This window comes from Microchirus variegatus, assembly GCF_963457635.1.
Source record: "Microchirus variegatus genome assembly, chromosome: 7".
NCBI lineage: Eukaryota > Metazoa > Chordata > Actinopteri > Pleuronectiformes > Soleidae > Microchirus > Microchirus variegatus.
In genome coordinates, this window is record NC_139808.1 from 19,905,839 (window position 1) to 19,922,924 (window position 17,086).

The following is a 17,086-nucleotide window of genomic DNA, read 5'->3' on the forward strand; positions in this document are numbered from 1 at the left end:
GAGATCTAAATGCTGTGGTCTGAACAACGACGAGTTTACTTAAAGGACTCATATTATACCCTATTTCTCCAAGTTAAACTAGTTCCCTGGTGTCCTAATGTCTGTGACATGCTTTGGTCAAAAATACCTTAAGGATGAAGCACCACAGCAGTTCAATCACCCTGTTCAGAACCGCCCTATTCAGAACACTCTGTTTTGAGATCCTGTCTTTTTAAATGCAACTGAGACACAGGAAACTACGTCAGCGTCACAGCGGCTCCGGCAGCTAACAGCAGTTAGCATTCGGAAAAAAGCCATAATTTGCCGACTCTAGCCGGCACATTGCCATCATATATAACATGTATCCACTGGACACCTAAATCCTCTGAGGCTGGAAGTTTGTGTAGAACTCTGTGCTGCACTGTGCAGACAAGAATAGAACACTTTGCACTTTGTACTATTGCCCTCGCCTGCACGTAGCAATGAGTGCGGGAGTCAACATCGCATGTTTTATCTCCTGGACTTAGACTGAGGAGGACCACAAAAACATGAGCGAGGCATCTTTTTTAACACTTTGCCTACTGATAGGACCTCCAGAGTCCCAATTATAAGTATTAAAATGATTAAAATGTTGATTTTGCATAATATGTCCCCTTTAAGTAAATGCACAGATTCAAGTAGACTAGGGCTGCAACGAACGACTATTTTAACTACTAACCATCATATGCAGGAATTATGATCCATAGTCATGTGTTAAAGCCATCCTAGTGGTAGTATAAATCAGTGGTTCTCAACCGTTTTGAGTCGCGACCCCCAATTTAACATGCACGGCTGTCCGCGACCACGGAGAAAGACGACGAGGACGACATTTGACCGGCTGAGGATACCGTAGCGCTCAGGGAAGGGAGGGGGTGAGAAGAGGAGCAGGACTTTGTTGTAAATATCAGCCTCTACTCCAGATGTCACTATAAACTACTTACTTCACCTTTAATTTTGATTAAAAATGCCTATCACAGCTGACATTGGGCAATAGGCTGGGTACACCCTGGACAGTTCGAAAAATGACATTAAAAAAAAATATATATATATATTTTTATATTTTTCCAAAATTATTTGGCGACCCCAGACATCATCTCGCGACCCCAATTGGGGCAGGACCCCAAGGTTGAGAATGGCTAGTATAAATAACAGCAATCTGGTACCTTGTGTGTTCTTGCTAAGCTTTTCCACACTTTATTTTTTGCTATTTTCTGTAACTTGCTGCCTCACCCTGTCTTTTTTTTTTTTAGCCCTAACCCTAACCTCGCTAACACTTCGTGCTTTGTTGAGTTGAGAAATACCGGTGTGATAAAAAACTTACCTATGGGTCGTATTCGCGGGGTTGACCAAAAAGGACCCAGACCTACAGTATTTTCAGTTGGAGGACATGTTGCATCAGAGACATCTCGCAATTGGAACCAAAAAAAATTGTTTGGTTCTTCCTTGTGAACCGTGACATCATCAGTGGGCGTGTCAAATTCTGGGTTGTGATGACAAGCGGGAAGTAGAGAAAGTATGAAGAAAAAGTGCCATTGTTATGTTCACATCCGCCAGAGTAACGCAGAATAACGTCCTCCCACTTTGGTGCTTCTTAAACTGGTTCTGAGACTCCAGAACGGAACCAGAACCACGTCTGTTATATGGAGCTTAGAAAGCCCATCACACTACCTGCTAGATTAAAATAGATCAGTTTGACTCAAAATTTGATGAAAACGTAGATGTATTTATTCATAAAAAGTCAATATTAATTGTTTAAAACAAGCAACAAGTTAAGAAAACACTCAAAAATTACAAATGTTAGATAAAAATAAATCTTACACAGTGAACTATAGTACAAAATAGCATTTAAAGCTGCTTTTTTTTTTTTTGTTAGTGCAGCCTCAGACAAAAGAGGCCGTTTCCCAAAGAGACCATGTTTTATACAGCAGGATAAACCAGTGATAATGAAATAGAGACTCATTCGTCCTGGATTTGTATATGACATTTGCCCTCTACATTCATGTCACATAAAAACCCTCTCTTTTTTTTGGTTTGATCATTCTTCACTGAAAAAAATAACAATAAAATCTTCAAAACTCAAGACCCAGGCATTTACGACTCAGCTCACACATTCTGTTGTAATTGTAATGTGTTCTCATTAAGTGGTGCAGGAACTTCACATGTGCGTGTGTGTGTGTGTGTGCGTGTGTGTGTGTGTGGCTCCTGTGAGAGATCAGTGAGATAATCTGTGAACATGAGAAGGGTTATCATTATTCCAAACTATTATCGCCCAAATCTGAAGAGCACTGATAATGAATCTTCCTGTGGGACGACTTAAACTGCATTTGCTGTTTGTTGTGAAGCCGCTGCATCTTTGTCACATCAACCATTTTAAGGCATAAAAGTTGATTATGAACATTAAAAAAAAGAGGTTTTACATAATTCATTTGGTACTAAGTGCAGCGTCCATAGGACGCATAGATGGTTTGATCTATCCACCGGCGGAAGTTGGACACGGCTGTGTAGACTCCTGGAAAGCCAACATCTCCGCAGCCTTTCCCCCAGGAGACGATGCCGTAGACTCGCCCCCCGCACACCAGCGGCCCGCCGGAGTCGCCCTGCAAAAACCACATCCTCTGTCATTTTTCCATGCCATGTAACGCGCCTCCAGGAGAACAGCTGCGGTTTAGCCGGTGAGCTGCTTTAATGTCTTTGATGATGGGTGTCACAGGAGACAGTAAATCACACAAAGAGTCTCAGCAGAGGGGCCAAACCAGTTCAAACACTATTTACTATTCCAAGAGCTCGCATGTCTCAGCCACATCAGGTCACTTCTTTGTGGGAGAGCAGACAAAAATGACAGATATAGAGCCATCAATTTGTCACATTTATGTAAGTTTACACCCTTTTGTTTTTTGTCAGAAAATTGATGAATGTTGCTAAGTCACTCAAACCAAAATTGTAAAAGTCATTTTATTTGCAATATATAAATATGCTGCAGTGTATGTGATGCCAATTTAGACACAACTACAGGCAATAGGACTGGTGTTAAAGGTGCCATATGTAAGAATGTGGCCAAAAACGGTTTTACTAAATTCAAATTCAAAATACCTTTAGGTCTTTTAGGTTTCGTTTTCTGGCGTAATTGGCAACCCGTGGTTGCTCGGCAGCTGAGACTCTACTGACTGCAATGATTGGTAGACGGCGGTAAGTGGCGCCAAATGCCAAAACATAATTTCAAAACATAAACATGATTTGCAGTCTGCAAAATACTTTTTTTAATGCAAATATTTTGTCTGTACTGTTGTTGTTGGTGAGTTCAGTTTGTTATATGAACATTATTCCTGAGTCTCTGTGACATATTAGGAGGATTTTATGGCCAGTTGCTTTAGCTTTATTACATAATGCACGTTTAATTGTAATATAATTATACATTCAGGGTTAAAATCCTGAATGTACCAGAGTTTAGTGACATGTCATAGTGATTGTGTATTTTTTGGTATTGCGATTTTGATATAATTTCGATTAATTGTGTAGTATATTGATCTTAAATATGACTTAAATTGCCAAGAGTAGCATTAAATATGGTACACTATAATACACATCTCCTTACCTAAGGCCAAATATAACCTACACTTGATTTCGGATAATTCACTCTATACCTCAAAGTTACAGCAAGTTTTTCTATCCTGCCGCTATTTTTGGTTTGCTTTATTACAACTAATACAATTCCTGGGGGTGGAGCGCTGCGTCTGTTTAATAAAAGCTTGTAGCTGAACCAACACTGACTGACATGATGAACTGCATCCTGGTTCTGTCGTGGGGATTAGCCTCTCAAAACTGTTATTGTTTTTGCTCTAATGTGAGCTGATGAAAGAACATGACTCTGTGCTATTTGATATACGCTGGGAACCAAGGCCACTGCCGTGGAGACTTTGTAATTTCAAAAACAGACTTAATACTTTCAAAGATCAGACAGTTATGTTTGACCCCCGCTGATCTGGTAGCTGAGGCCGTTTAAAATAACGGCTCGACTTTAATGAAAGAAGGTGTGATCGCTTGGATTCCTCGTACCTTGCACGCATCTTTTCCTCCAGTCATGTATCCGGCACAGATCATGTTGGATGTGATGATTCCGTTATACGACTCAGTGCCGTTGCACCTTGCGTTCGAAATAATGGGCACTGTGACCGTCTGCAGAGTGAAGCTGGTCTGGCCTTCGTTGAGACTGCTGTAGCCCCAACCAGACACCTGACACAGATGACCTTCAGCCACACCTGTCCCCTGCCTGGGGAGGTGCGACAGCGACAGCTTCAACCCAGGTCTGTTCAGCACCATGGGCACCTGCAACTGGGGAGAAAACCACAAGAGATTCCATGTGAGCGTGTGATTGTCCACAGATACCACTGCTGAACTCATCTGTATTCTCTATATCATCAGAGGATCTAAAGACTATGTGCTATAAGTGGTGTCATCGACGTATAGTCGACGTAATACACAAGTTTGCCCCGTATACTCGCTACAAAAGAGCAAGGATTTCTGTATACCACTTAAGGTGGAACTTTGCAAGTCTGGTCACTTTTTCTGCCTTTTTCCTCAACGGAGTTCCCCCTACAGTTTCGGAGTAGATATTTTTACGACTCCACCTTAAACGTCCATCGATTGTATAAGCCGTGGAGTGGTGTCCATGCCACGCCAGTTGCTTCTGTGTTTTTGTATTTATAAAGCACTTTTCTAGTCTTGATGACCACTCAAAGCTGCTTTACACTACATCTTTCTATCACTTTTCTTTCATACCAATTCATATGTAAGCAACATGGGGTTAACATCGGTTACACACCTACGTTCCAAAAACCCTATGTTCCAAAAGCCCTACAGAATACAGAATGCTAACCCTAACAGCCATCGATTGATGGCGGGTCCATCTGGACCATTACACTGGGGAATGGATAAACCCACGCTTCCCCCAGCGCGTATGGCTCGTGCCACCCTGCGAAACACATACCACGGACTTGTCAGCGCCGCGATATCGCCCTCCACTGACAGGCCAGGCCAGTATTTAAAATGTGGAGGTTACTACATTGTAATCTCAAAGCACTGGTCGGAACAGGGCAAGAAGGTCAAACCTCATAGTGCTTTCGGAACATAGGGATTTCGGAACACTGAGCTGTCCCCGGACACATCAGCATGTGGACTAGCGGAGCCGGGAATCAAACCAACAAGTTGAAAGATGACTCGCTCTACCATTGAGCTATCATCGTACCGTCACTCGGTCAGACAGTCGGTTCCCCTTCCTCACTTCCTCAGACAGTTTTTCGGCGCGGTCTAAAATAATAGCCAGTACCAAATTAGGGTATGTGTGTGTGGTGTCATGGGTTGGTTTTCTGCCAAAAGACAATAGGGAGAGGGGAGACAGCCCCCAATCTCACTGCAACAAGACATTTAACCACCACAATGACTCTGAATGACAGCCACATTTGTCCTCAAACCACTTCTGACTGAACCGAGGACGAACTCAGTTTTCAAATGGCGAGAATTAGGGGTGTGACGAGATCTCGTGCCACAAGATCTTGCGAGATTAAACTTGACGATATTTCTCGTTGCGGTAAAAAACTGTCCCGCGAGATTTGTGACCTAAAGAAGGAGAAGGAAAAGAAGAATTTTGTTTCAATTTGTGGAAGAAGAAGTTTATTAAAAGCTCATCCTTACTTACATCATGCATGTAAAGAGTTATACATTTCAAAATGCATGTGCAAATTGTTTAAATAAATCTGTTGGTCCAGTCATATATATGTTGTCATTGTAATTTTCTCAAAATCTCGTCTCGTTCTCGTGAACCCAATATCGTGTCTCGTCTCGTCTCATGAGCTGAGTGTATCGTCACACCCCTAGCGAGAATTGAAAACCAGCAAGTCATGGACATGGCTCCAGTCCACGGCGTCGACAAGGGGATGGAGTCGTCAAAATTACGTACTCCGAAAGTGTAGGGGGAGCTCCGAAGAGAAAAAAACGACCAGACTTGCAAAGTTCCACTTTTCTAATCTGCTTGGTGTAACGTCTGAACAAGCAATCAGACGTTAATATCAGGTTCGAACGCGGCCGAGCGTACATGTCTATGTGTTGTTTACAGACTTGAACCTCTGGCCCAGAAAGGCCAAGGAAAATGAATAAATAATGCAGGAGATATGAAGACACACAGACAATAACGCCCTACATCACACTACATTCAACACAGATTTTATTATGTTGTTTTGCCTGAGCTGAGCTGGAGACACAAATGAAGTAATCAAGTAAAGATGAGACACACATTGTTAAGATTGATCTCAGTGATTTTAATCTCTGCCATGTTCTTACCTTAATGAGCATGATGTCTGCATTGTTGCTGCTCTTGTTGTAGAGGGGATGGGTGATCAGCCGGTCGGCTAAAGCATACTGCTCATAACCCTCGAAGATGTCTAACGAGTAGTCGCCTGCCACTATCATCATGTTCTGAACCCTAAAACACAAGTGATTTCAATTTAATATGACTTCCATTAACAAGGTAGATCACACAGGGAGAAAGGTGGAACAATCAGCATAACAAATCAAATTCTGATCATTTTTCTCATCTGAATCAGAGCGGGAACAACTGGACAGGGAGGATGGAAGTGACGCTGAATGACATGTTTAGAAAATGATGGCTAGTTTTCAAAGTCACAACGTGTGCACATAAGTTGACCGTGAACGGCCGCTGTGAATCCATGAAGTGTTTGTCTTCCTGCCAGCGAACAGCGTACTGTGTGCAGACAAGGCTGGGACCATATAACTGGTTTACAGCCAATTTGCTGGGTTTCTCTCTCTCTTTCTCTCTCTCAAGCCAAGATGATGTGTCAAGGTCAGCCAACTCGACCACATCTGTGTGCTGTCAGACTTCCCAGAGGCCTGTTTACAGGTTTACTTTGTCACGATCGCAGCGGCGTCCACTTGACGTTCACGTCTATGCCTGCAACAGTATGGACGCTTGTTTTCAGGCATCTGTTGGTTACCATCTGCTCCCCAAAGAGAAATCATGCCAAGTAGGCAGTGAATTGTACGTACAGTGAATTTTAAAAATATGCCAGAGGATTGTCACTGAGCCTCCAGCCATGCTGGCAGCTAAAAGGCGCAGCACAGCAGCGATTTGAACACCGAGTCGACAGCAACACCAATGTGCTGCTGTTAAGCAGGTGTCATGTCCATGTGCTGTTCACCATCTAATGGCGCTTTTCCATTATACAGTTTTAGCACAGCTTGGCTCAACTCCACTTTTTTTGCTTTTCCAATAGTGATAGTGGCGCTTTTTTAGTACCCGCTCTGGTCAGTTCCAAGCGAGCTAAGGCGAAGTCACTAAAATGTGACTTGAGTAAGTGAGTGTCGTCACTGGAAGAGTCATGAGCGTGACGTCTGACACAAGAATCAAAGCAAACAATGCTGAACTGTAGATCAGTCAAAACATGCGTTAATCACTTTCATTATTAGTATTATTATTTCAATTCAGTGACTGTGGCAGTGTCTGTGCTCCGGTCATGCAGGAAGTACTGAACAATATTTTTAATAAACTGATTCTAATGAGGGCCACGCGGTTGGTGTAGAGGTTAACACTCTTGCCTTTGCAACAAGAAGACACGGTTTCGCGACCCGGTCGGAACAAAGGCCTTTCTGCATGGAGGTTGCATGCAGGCCAGTTGCGAGAGGGCAGGCAAACCAAGCTTGGGGCCCCAAGACAACAACTGGTTATGAATTAAATGCAACGACAAACTGTGCCAGCACCCCTTTGATAGTCAATGCAGTAAAGTGCAATGACGCTGTTATCGGGATCACCCTCAAGGGGGCCCCTCTTACATGTCCATTTTGCTTGGGGCCCACAAATTCCTTCAAACGGCCCTAGTTGCATGTTCGCTCAGGCTTCCTCCCACAGTCCAAAAACATGCAATATGGGGATTAGGTAAATTGGACACTAGGCTGTAGGTGAGAGTGAATGGTTATTTGTCTCTTTGGCCCTGTGATGGACTGACGATATGTCCAGATTTTGCCCCCCCCCCCTGCCTATCACCCTATGTCAGCTGAGGCACAGCTCCCCCCACGACCCTCATGTGGAGGATAAAGTGGTAGAAGACGGATGAGTCAAGATTCAAAGACCTATATTGTCAGGACATACAGAGGAATCCTCTCTCACCTAGCACTTTAGTGCCAAGCAATTAGAAAAGCTAAAACTAAATTAGAATAAATATGAATAGAAAAGTGGAAATAAAAGTATTGAAAAAAACAGAAACTAATGGACTAGACATTTTTTAGGACAGTAGTGCAGATGATCAATGACAGTAACCGCAGCAGATACGGGAGTGGGCTACTGTAAAAGTGCAAAAAAGTGCAAGAGACAGTCAGATCGTAAATATACTTTAAAAGCAGAAGGTAGTGATTATGTGCAAATGCGTGGGTTACAGTACAGTTACAGTCCGAGGGCAGAGTTCAGCTTCCTGGCATTCAGTTACACTGGAAAAAAAACTGCTTTGCTCGTCACTAGTTTGTGTGTTTGTGTCGCGTGCAAAGGGACGTCACGGCAGTTTCGTGCCCCGTTGTAAAGACCCCATAGAACTGGATCATGGAAAAGCAGAGTTTTGGCTTCGTCATTGTCGGGTTTTCATCACCTGGTGATGGCACCACACGAAGAATAAGGGATCACCAGGTCATTAAGAGAACATGAACTTGTACAAAGGTCCATGGCCCGACAGACCGCACTACATTTCCATAAACAAGTCAAGAAGCACAAAACCCTCCCATTATGAAAACTGATTGTGAGCTGAATGAACTTCTTACCCGATGTTACAGTGCGCTGCCGTCAGGACCCAGTACCTGTGGACCAAGCATCCTCCACAGAAGTGTCGGCCATCGTTGTTCTGCAGTGACACGATGTATCTGTTGGAGTTTGGTAGTGCATCGTAGCCACCCATTATACGGCCCCGCATGGGCACAGCGCCTGTGTAGAAGAAAGAGAGAGAAAAAAGAAAAAGAGAAAGAAACATTTGCTAAGAAAAGCAGGGAGAGGTGTGGCAGAGTCATGTACAATTGTTGAATAGAACTGTGACGTCATCCGCATCATATACCATATATAGAATTTCTTTTCAGATGTTAAAACGGTGTTACTCACAAAGCAGTGTGGAGCACTGTTTCCAAAACAATAATGACAAAGCAAAAGGAAACCAAATATAATATAATAAATAATTCACAATATGAATTGCATGAGACGAGATCGTGACAAATGTAACATTAGTGCCGTCACTGTAGCACCAGAAATAAAGTTTGATTTGAATCACAACTTCACTTTCTGCATATGTTAATTATTCTTTACAAATGCATTTGACATAGTTCACAGAAGAGACACTGATAGGTGTACAAGAGGAGACTGTGACGTACGTGTTGGCTGAAGCTTTCACACTCTCACTTTTAAATACAGATTCTGGATACTACACTAAGTCATCGGGCATTCCTCAGGGACTTAAGTCAGAAAAGGACAGATAGGCTTAATTCAAATTCAAAGATAAAATTTAAATAAAAATCTCTCTCCACAGTCTCTGGGAATAAGTGGCATGGAGAGTATGAAAAGTGAATATTAATGCCTGAAATTATATCATTATATATTATAAATATATATATAGGTATTTATTTTCTTCCAATGTCCACTTATTTTTCCATTTCCATTAAACAAATCGAAACTTTCAAAAGTTTGGGGTCATCTACCTATGTTTTCAATTAAAAGTCACACTTTTAATCATCAAAAGAGTTGCACAATGAATAGAAAATAATAGTCAAGACATTGACAAGATTAGAAATAATGCTTTTTATTCAAAATTTTTTAATAAAAAGCATTATTTCTAATCTTGTCAATGTCTTGACATTTAATGATAATGTTGCCCTTCAAACTTTGCTTTGGTCAAAGAACCAGCAAAACTGTTTTCAGCTGTGCTAACATCATTGCACAAGGGTTTTCAAGGGTTTTCTAATTATCAATAGCCTTCTAACGCAAACACAATGTACCATTAGAACACTGGAAATGTACATATTCCATTAAAAACCAGACGTTTGCAGCTAGAATAGTCGTTTACCACATTAACAATGTTTTAGTGTAAAGAGTATTTCTGATTCATTTAATGTTATATTAATTGGGGAAAAAGTGCTTTTCCTTCAAAAATAGTAGTGTAAAGCCAAACACAGTAGAAACTGGTTTGCCTGTATCAGTCAGCAACACCTGAGTAAAATGACAGGGGACCTTAAATAACCTGGGGCCGGAGTCAGCCTCAAGTAGAATAAAATAAATAAAATACAACCCCTAGTGGTTGGGATGGGGGGGGAGATCTCACAAATAAATGAGGCAAGGCCTACAACAGCATTGTTTCAGGGAAATGTCTTCATCAACACAAAAGGGCCAAAAAGACTCTAAACCAAGGCTATTCAACTTAAGGCCCGGGGGCCAGATCAGGCCCTTCAAGCAATTAGGACCGGCCGCGGTCCATTAACCCATAAATAATGAATTTATTATTAAAAAAGCCAATAAAACCGTAGCGTCGCCTATTTCTGGCACTTCGCCACACTTCGCAACACTTTGTGATACTTTGCGTCCCTTTTTGGCAAATACTAGTACAGCTGTAATTGTAGGCAGCCTATGTATGTACCAGAATATTTTGCACTAAGAGCCAACTGTAGCAGTTGTACCTGAATATTATTGGTACTGTTACTTATATTTCTGCAGAAATAGCCTATTGTGGCCATTTGCACCTTAATGTTGTTTATATTGTTACCTCTAATTTTGTAAGAGCCAATTGTGACTGTTATACCCAAATGTTGGTGGTACTGTAACTGTAACCTTTTTGCACTATACACAAATTGTATTGTACCTGAATGTTGGTGGTTTTGTTACTTAGATGTTTGAGCATATGACATATGGCTATTTTAAATAACACAATATATATCAGACCTGGGCATTTTACGGTCCACAGGCCATCCCTGTACGGCCCACGTTATGCCAGTCATAAACACAAATGAACAACTATTTATGCTGTGCATGCAATACAACTGTGTTGCTTTTATTTTGAAAAGCCTGGCGTTTTTATTATTTACATATGGACGCACGCATCTGCGTCTGTCTGCACAGTTATGCTTAGTTTGTGGTACACAAGTCCCTACACCACACACCACAGTGGTATAGTGTAATATTAATCATTATATAGTGTAGTAATTTTATATTTTCAACAGTTAGTTATAATTGAATAAAATCTGCATTTACTTTCATTTTGTCTATTGTGTGTTTGTATGCTGCCAAATTTACATAAAATGATACAATTTATTGCTTTTTTTAATATAAATATATTATTTAATATCGAGCAGAATTAATAAATCCCATTGGTACGGCCCTCAACGAAGATAAGCGGCAGCAAATGCAAGGCTAAGCTGGAGATGGCCGTGGGCTCCTGAAACGCTGTTTCAGGTGTGGACAGCCCCTAAAACCACAGCCAGTGACTTAAATGTCATATCAGAGAATTTCATCGGCGACATCCCACAGCCCCACTGGTATGGATTTCAAAGATGCTTTAAAGAGTGTCTACCTTATTAAAATGGATAGGCTTTAGTGAACAAAGGAGAAAAATAAAGAGTGGGGCTTTTCAACCCGCCCACCTTTTCCCATGTACCCAGCCTAACAGCAGGGGTTTTTTCCCCTGTCATCTGCGAGGCCAATGCGCAATGAATGTAACTCAATATTTGCATGACCTTCTGCTGCCATCATCTCACTTTAGATGCTCTGGAACTTTAGAGAGGGGGGCTCCCACCCACTACATCACCACCACCACCACCTGCCTTATATAAAAATTACTGTGCATTGGTTTCAGGCAACAGTGGGAAACTTGTTAGAAATTACGCTGGGACAATTTCCTGGAAAATATAATTCCTTCCCGTAACTGTAGAACCTGGAAACCTATTTGAATGTTCAATGACTACTAATCAAAAGCAGTACGGTAAACATGAAACTTGAGAACACTTCACTGTGTGAAGACAACAGGATCCACCTGACGTCATGTTCAATCTCGCACGTTTTATCGAACACGTTTTATCCACGTTTTATGTCTGACACGTGAGATTAGTCTGCATGTCTGCTTGCCCTACTGTTCACACACACACAGACAAAAGGCCGTGCTTTCTAATAAAGGCACATAAAGGCTTTTATTCAGCCACAGCCGGCCTTTTCCAAATGAAACCGAAGTTTATGCTCACTACACCCAAAATCCATCGAGAAAATCAGCAATTTTACATCACAGCACACAGGAGTTGTTGCACCACCGCTGCCTCCATCATCGGTTAGTTCAAAAAGTCTTGTATAAGCAGTGTTTTTCAACCAATGTGCCGTGAAAGATCGTCAGGTGTGCCGTGGGAAATTATCCAATTTCACCTAATTGGTCTAAAAACTAAAATAAAATAATTAATTATCTGCAAATAATATGGATATAAATATTCAAGACACTTTGATAAGAATGACTAAATTGTTAATATAGGCTACAGAGTATATTTTTTTAACATTTTTGTTTGGTGGTGTGCCTCGTAATTTTTTCAATGAAAAAAATTTACCTTGGCTCAAAAACGGTTGAAAAACACTGGTATAAAGCACATTAAAGGGATACTTGAGATAAAGTGTCTTACAAGAAAATGACTTAGAAGTTGAAGTCACTTTTAATAATACTTAAGTAATTACTACTTACTTAATTAATTAATTAATTAATTAATTAATTAATTAATTAATTAACTAATTACGTAAAAGTTTATGACATTTACAAGTATCAAAAGTAATTTTGTGATAAAAAAAAATATACACTTCAATTAAGGCCATGTTGAAGCGTGTGAAAACTGTAGTGTAAAGCACTTCATCAAGACCAGAAAAGGTCTATATAAATACAAGGAATTAGTTTTTTTTATAGTTAGTGGAAAAGTAGTGGAGTAAAAGTAAAAGTGGCAAGAAATATAAATAAAGTACAGATACATGAATTTAGTGCTTAAGTATTTGTACTTGAGTTTGAAATTCTTCCTCTAGGCTGAACCGAGAGACAAAAACATATCAAACGATAGAGAAGTAATCAACGGTAAAAACACAGATTTTCTCTCTGGATTCTGGTGAGCTTTTCATAAACCGATGAACGCGTTAAGACATTATAGATTTAAGCAGCTGATTTAACCACTGATTAAGTGGTTAAATTCTGTTTTTTTTCTTGTGTCCCCAGTGGCAGCTGTTATTTCAATAAGGTTGAGTGTCAGTGACAGAATGACGGCAGTGCACGTGAAGTCAACACAGTGTGTATCAGTGTCTCATACAAAACTTCACTGTTATCTTGTCATTCAACTTTCAATAACCACACAAAATAAAAGACACGTGTTTGTGATTGTAGAAGAGTCAAAAAAAAACAGCAAGTAAAAAACATATTTTGTTCGTAAAAACAACTGTACTTACTGTGGACTTTCAAGATCTGCAGTAGCACAACACACGAACACATGAGCAGGCTCATCGTCGCTGGAGAGAATTTCGGATGTTGCCCGAAATACTTAAACTGTACAAGCAGGTAAACCTTTGCAGCCAGAGCAGCGGTGTCTTCTGTGCCTGTGTGACGGATCAGCCTGAGTGTCAGCGTCTTTTTGCTAACAGTAGGAGTCAGTTTCTCCCTGGGGCAGAAAGAAAAAAAGCTTTCAATTCCATCCTTTGCACTGCGGTGATTGAAAAGGAAAGAAATGTGAGAGAGCAACAAAGTTCACCTTCAGAAACTACTCAACACTCTTCCTCACATCCAAACATTATCACAACTCCTTTTTTCCTGAACCTCCAGACTCGTGGAAAGGGCTTTACACCGTTGCTATGGCAACTCGGGCTACTGTCTCTACTGTCATCTATACTGTATCAACACTCTGTGTCTGTGTCATCAACCAGGATCATCTGTGCTGAAATGTTTCAATGGCTGACTGTGTGACTGTATTTCTTTTTTTCTTTTCTGGCATAAACACTGACCTTGTCAGGACCCCTAGTCCTTCTGGAGACCAAAACCTGGTCCTAATAAGGCAGAACCTCTTTTCTGCGGAACTGGTTCATTTTGAATTGTGGTTAGATTAAGGTTAGAGTTCGGCATTAACTAGTTATGGTTTTAATGTTAGGGATAACAGAGCCGTGTCCTCAGAAGAGTAGCTGCACAAACCTGTGTGTGTGTGTGTGTGTGTGTGTGTCATCAAAACTCGTCATCGTCAACAGCACTAATATCATCGTCGACCTCTTGGCAAGTCAGCATCCCCCGCAGCATGGGAGGAGAATCTTGCCTGACCTCCTCTTGTCCCACATTTAGAGCGCCCTGAATAATTGATACCTCGCGGAGTAGAATGGGAAAGACAGCTTTGTGAGGCCTCATGTGTTTCCTGGACCAACACTTCTTCAAGTCTGCAGACGCTCACCTTCAAACATCGGGTTATTTCTTCCAATTGACAACTCACTGAGAAGAGATGGCCCGTGCACATATTTGGGAAATTGACAAACACTAGTGCAGTGACCGTGCAAAATCTGTTTTTGTGTGTGTTTTTAGTAATTGCTGGTCTGGTGTGTTTGAGTGCTCGTTGTTACTGTTGCACAGTAGTGTTGTGTCGGTCATGAGTGAACGAACTGACTGGGATCACTTCATGAACTGATTCGTTCCTTTCTTAGTTCAGTTGAGCTCAGCAGCGAGCATGGCAGCCCGGGAGTGGAACTGCCGCGTTCTGTGAATCACTCGCGAAGTCGTTCGCAGAAGCCGTCACTCACTCGTGAATCTTCCGCAAACGACGCCAGCCAACGTGCGCCGAGCGGGGAGGGAGTGACCTAGTTCTTCCACAAGCTCTTCATGGTTTGGCACCATCTTTCCTCTCAGAACGTCTTTGTCTTCACGCATCCATCCCGATCTCTGAGTTCTAATAACAGGCTGCTTTTGGATGTGCCAAATTCCCAGGGCATTTAAACTTTATATAAACTTTGGAATGGGTTACCCACGGAAATTAAATCTGCCCCCACCATTGAACATTTTAAATCGCCTTTAAAGAGCCACCTCTTCTCCTTGGTTTTCACCTCAAGATAAAAACAGCCACCCTAGACATTTCTATGTAGTTTTTTACCATTTTACTATTCTATTGTGTCACTATTTTACTTCTCTTTTTATTGATTTCATGTTTTATACTTTTTATGTTGCTGTGCCTTTAAAATCTGTAAAGCACAACCTGTGGTTGCTTTTAAATGTGCTCTAGAAATAAAGTTGACTTGACTTGGCAAAGTTGCACATGTTTGCAGGTCCATGTGCCAGTCCAGGCCTTTCTTTGTGAGTTGGCATGCTGTCACTGTGTGTGTGTGTGTGTGTGTGTGTGTGTGTGTGTGTGTGTGTGTGTGTGTGTGTGTGTGTGTGTGTGTGTGTGTGTGTGTGTGTGTGTGTGTGTGTGTGTGTGTGTGCGTGTGTATGCGTGTGTGTGCGTGTGTGTGCGTGTGTGTGCGTGTGTGTGTGTGTGTGTGTGTGTGTTGCCTCCGTGTTCTCCGGTTTCCTCCCACACGTCCACAAACATGCAGAGGTTAATTGGACACTTGCCCCTAGGTTTGAGTGTGTGTATGTGTGTGAGAATGGTTGTTCATCTCTGTGTGTTTCCTCTGCGATGGACTGGTGACCTGTTCAGGGTGTGACCCCCTGCCTTTCCTCGGCTGGGATTGGCACAAACCACCCTGTGACCCCGTGGTGAAGACAAGCTGCTGAGGTTCAAATTGAGCATCAGAGAAGGGTGATTTAAGTGAGTATTTCAGAAACCTTCATCTCTAGTGTTTACAGAGAATGGTCAGAAAACGATATAATACCCAGGAGGAGACTGACCAGACTGGAGCTACATGATTGAATAACAGTAACTCAAAAAAAAAACACTTGTTACATCCAATAATGTCAAACCTTGAAGCAGATGGACTACAGCAGCAGAAGACAACCTGGTACCTAATAATGTGGCTGGTGAGTGCATATATTCCACAATGTGTTCAACCTTTATGGAAATAATGCAATATTGAAATATTCAAACATAAAATGATTGATTTTTGATTTTTGTTTTTGTTGTTTTTAATCGGCCTCTGTTTGGTAACTTATCATTGTTATTTCTATTGTTAGACTGAAAATGGGCTCTGACAAGCAATACTATCAGACCTGACCCTAGGGAGCGTTTGTTTGTATACACCTACAGCACAGAGGCGGAAAATAATTCACTTCTGGAGGTTTTTCCAGTGTTTCCAGTCATATGCCAACCCGTTTTTCGCTTTACTACCCCAATGTTGCTGTTGCCTTCATCTGTTTTGATGAAGGCTCGCTCTCTCTCTCTGTCTGAGTTTCTAAGAACATTCTCAGGTGGACGTACTTAACACATTTCTTTTGTTCTTGTTGCATACAGGATGGCATCCATGTTCATCCCTTATATTAAAGGGGGATATATTATGCAAAATCAACTTCTTAATCATTTAAATACTTATATTTGAGACTCTGGGGGCAAAAGTGTGAAAAAAGATGACTCACTCATGTTTTTGTGGTCCTCCTCAGTCTAATGACTTTTGCACTCATTGGGACGTCAAACCGAAAACCGGAAGTCCGCGAAAAGTTCTATTCTTGGCTCCACAGTGCAGCACAAAGTCCTACACAAACTTCCAGCCTCAGAGGATTTATCTGTCCAGTGGATACATATTATATGACAGCAATGTGCCTGCTAGAGCCTGCAAATGATCACTTTTCCAAATGCTAACTGCTGTTAGCTCCCAGTAGCCTCTGTGGCTCCCTTTCCTGTCCCTTAAGTTTTGTTTTACTTTTCTTTTTTTTTTACGGTGGACCTAAAGAGATACTATTAAACAGAGCGTTCTGAACAGGGCTGTTTTGGCAGAGTGATTAAACTGCTGTGGTGCTTCATCCTTATGGTATTTTGACCAAAGCATCACAGTCAAAGACATGTTCACTAGGATGGAGAAACAGGGTATAATATGATCCCTTTAAGACGACCTGGTCTGCACTTGATA

General features: G+C 41.5%; 1 protein-coding gene across 1 annotated transcript; it reads right to left on the minus strand.

The window, feature by feature from the left end:
• Positions 1-2,450: 2,450 nt before the first annotated feature.
• LOC310929232 (trypsin) lies at positions 2,451-13,559 on the minus strand (the record flags this gene model as incomplete). Its single annotated transcript, XM_083891953.1, has 5 exons — positions 2,451-2,615; positions 4,072-4,347; positions 6,352-6,493; positions 8,833-8,992; positions 13,505-13,559. 5 exons carry the CDS (start codon positions 13,557-13,559, stop codon positions 2,451-2,453), a joined length of 798 nt encoding a protein of 265 aa, XP_083748079.1.
• Between the last annotated feature and the right edge of the window lie 3,527 nt (positions 13,560-17,086).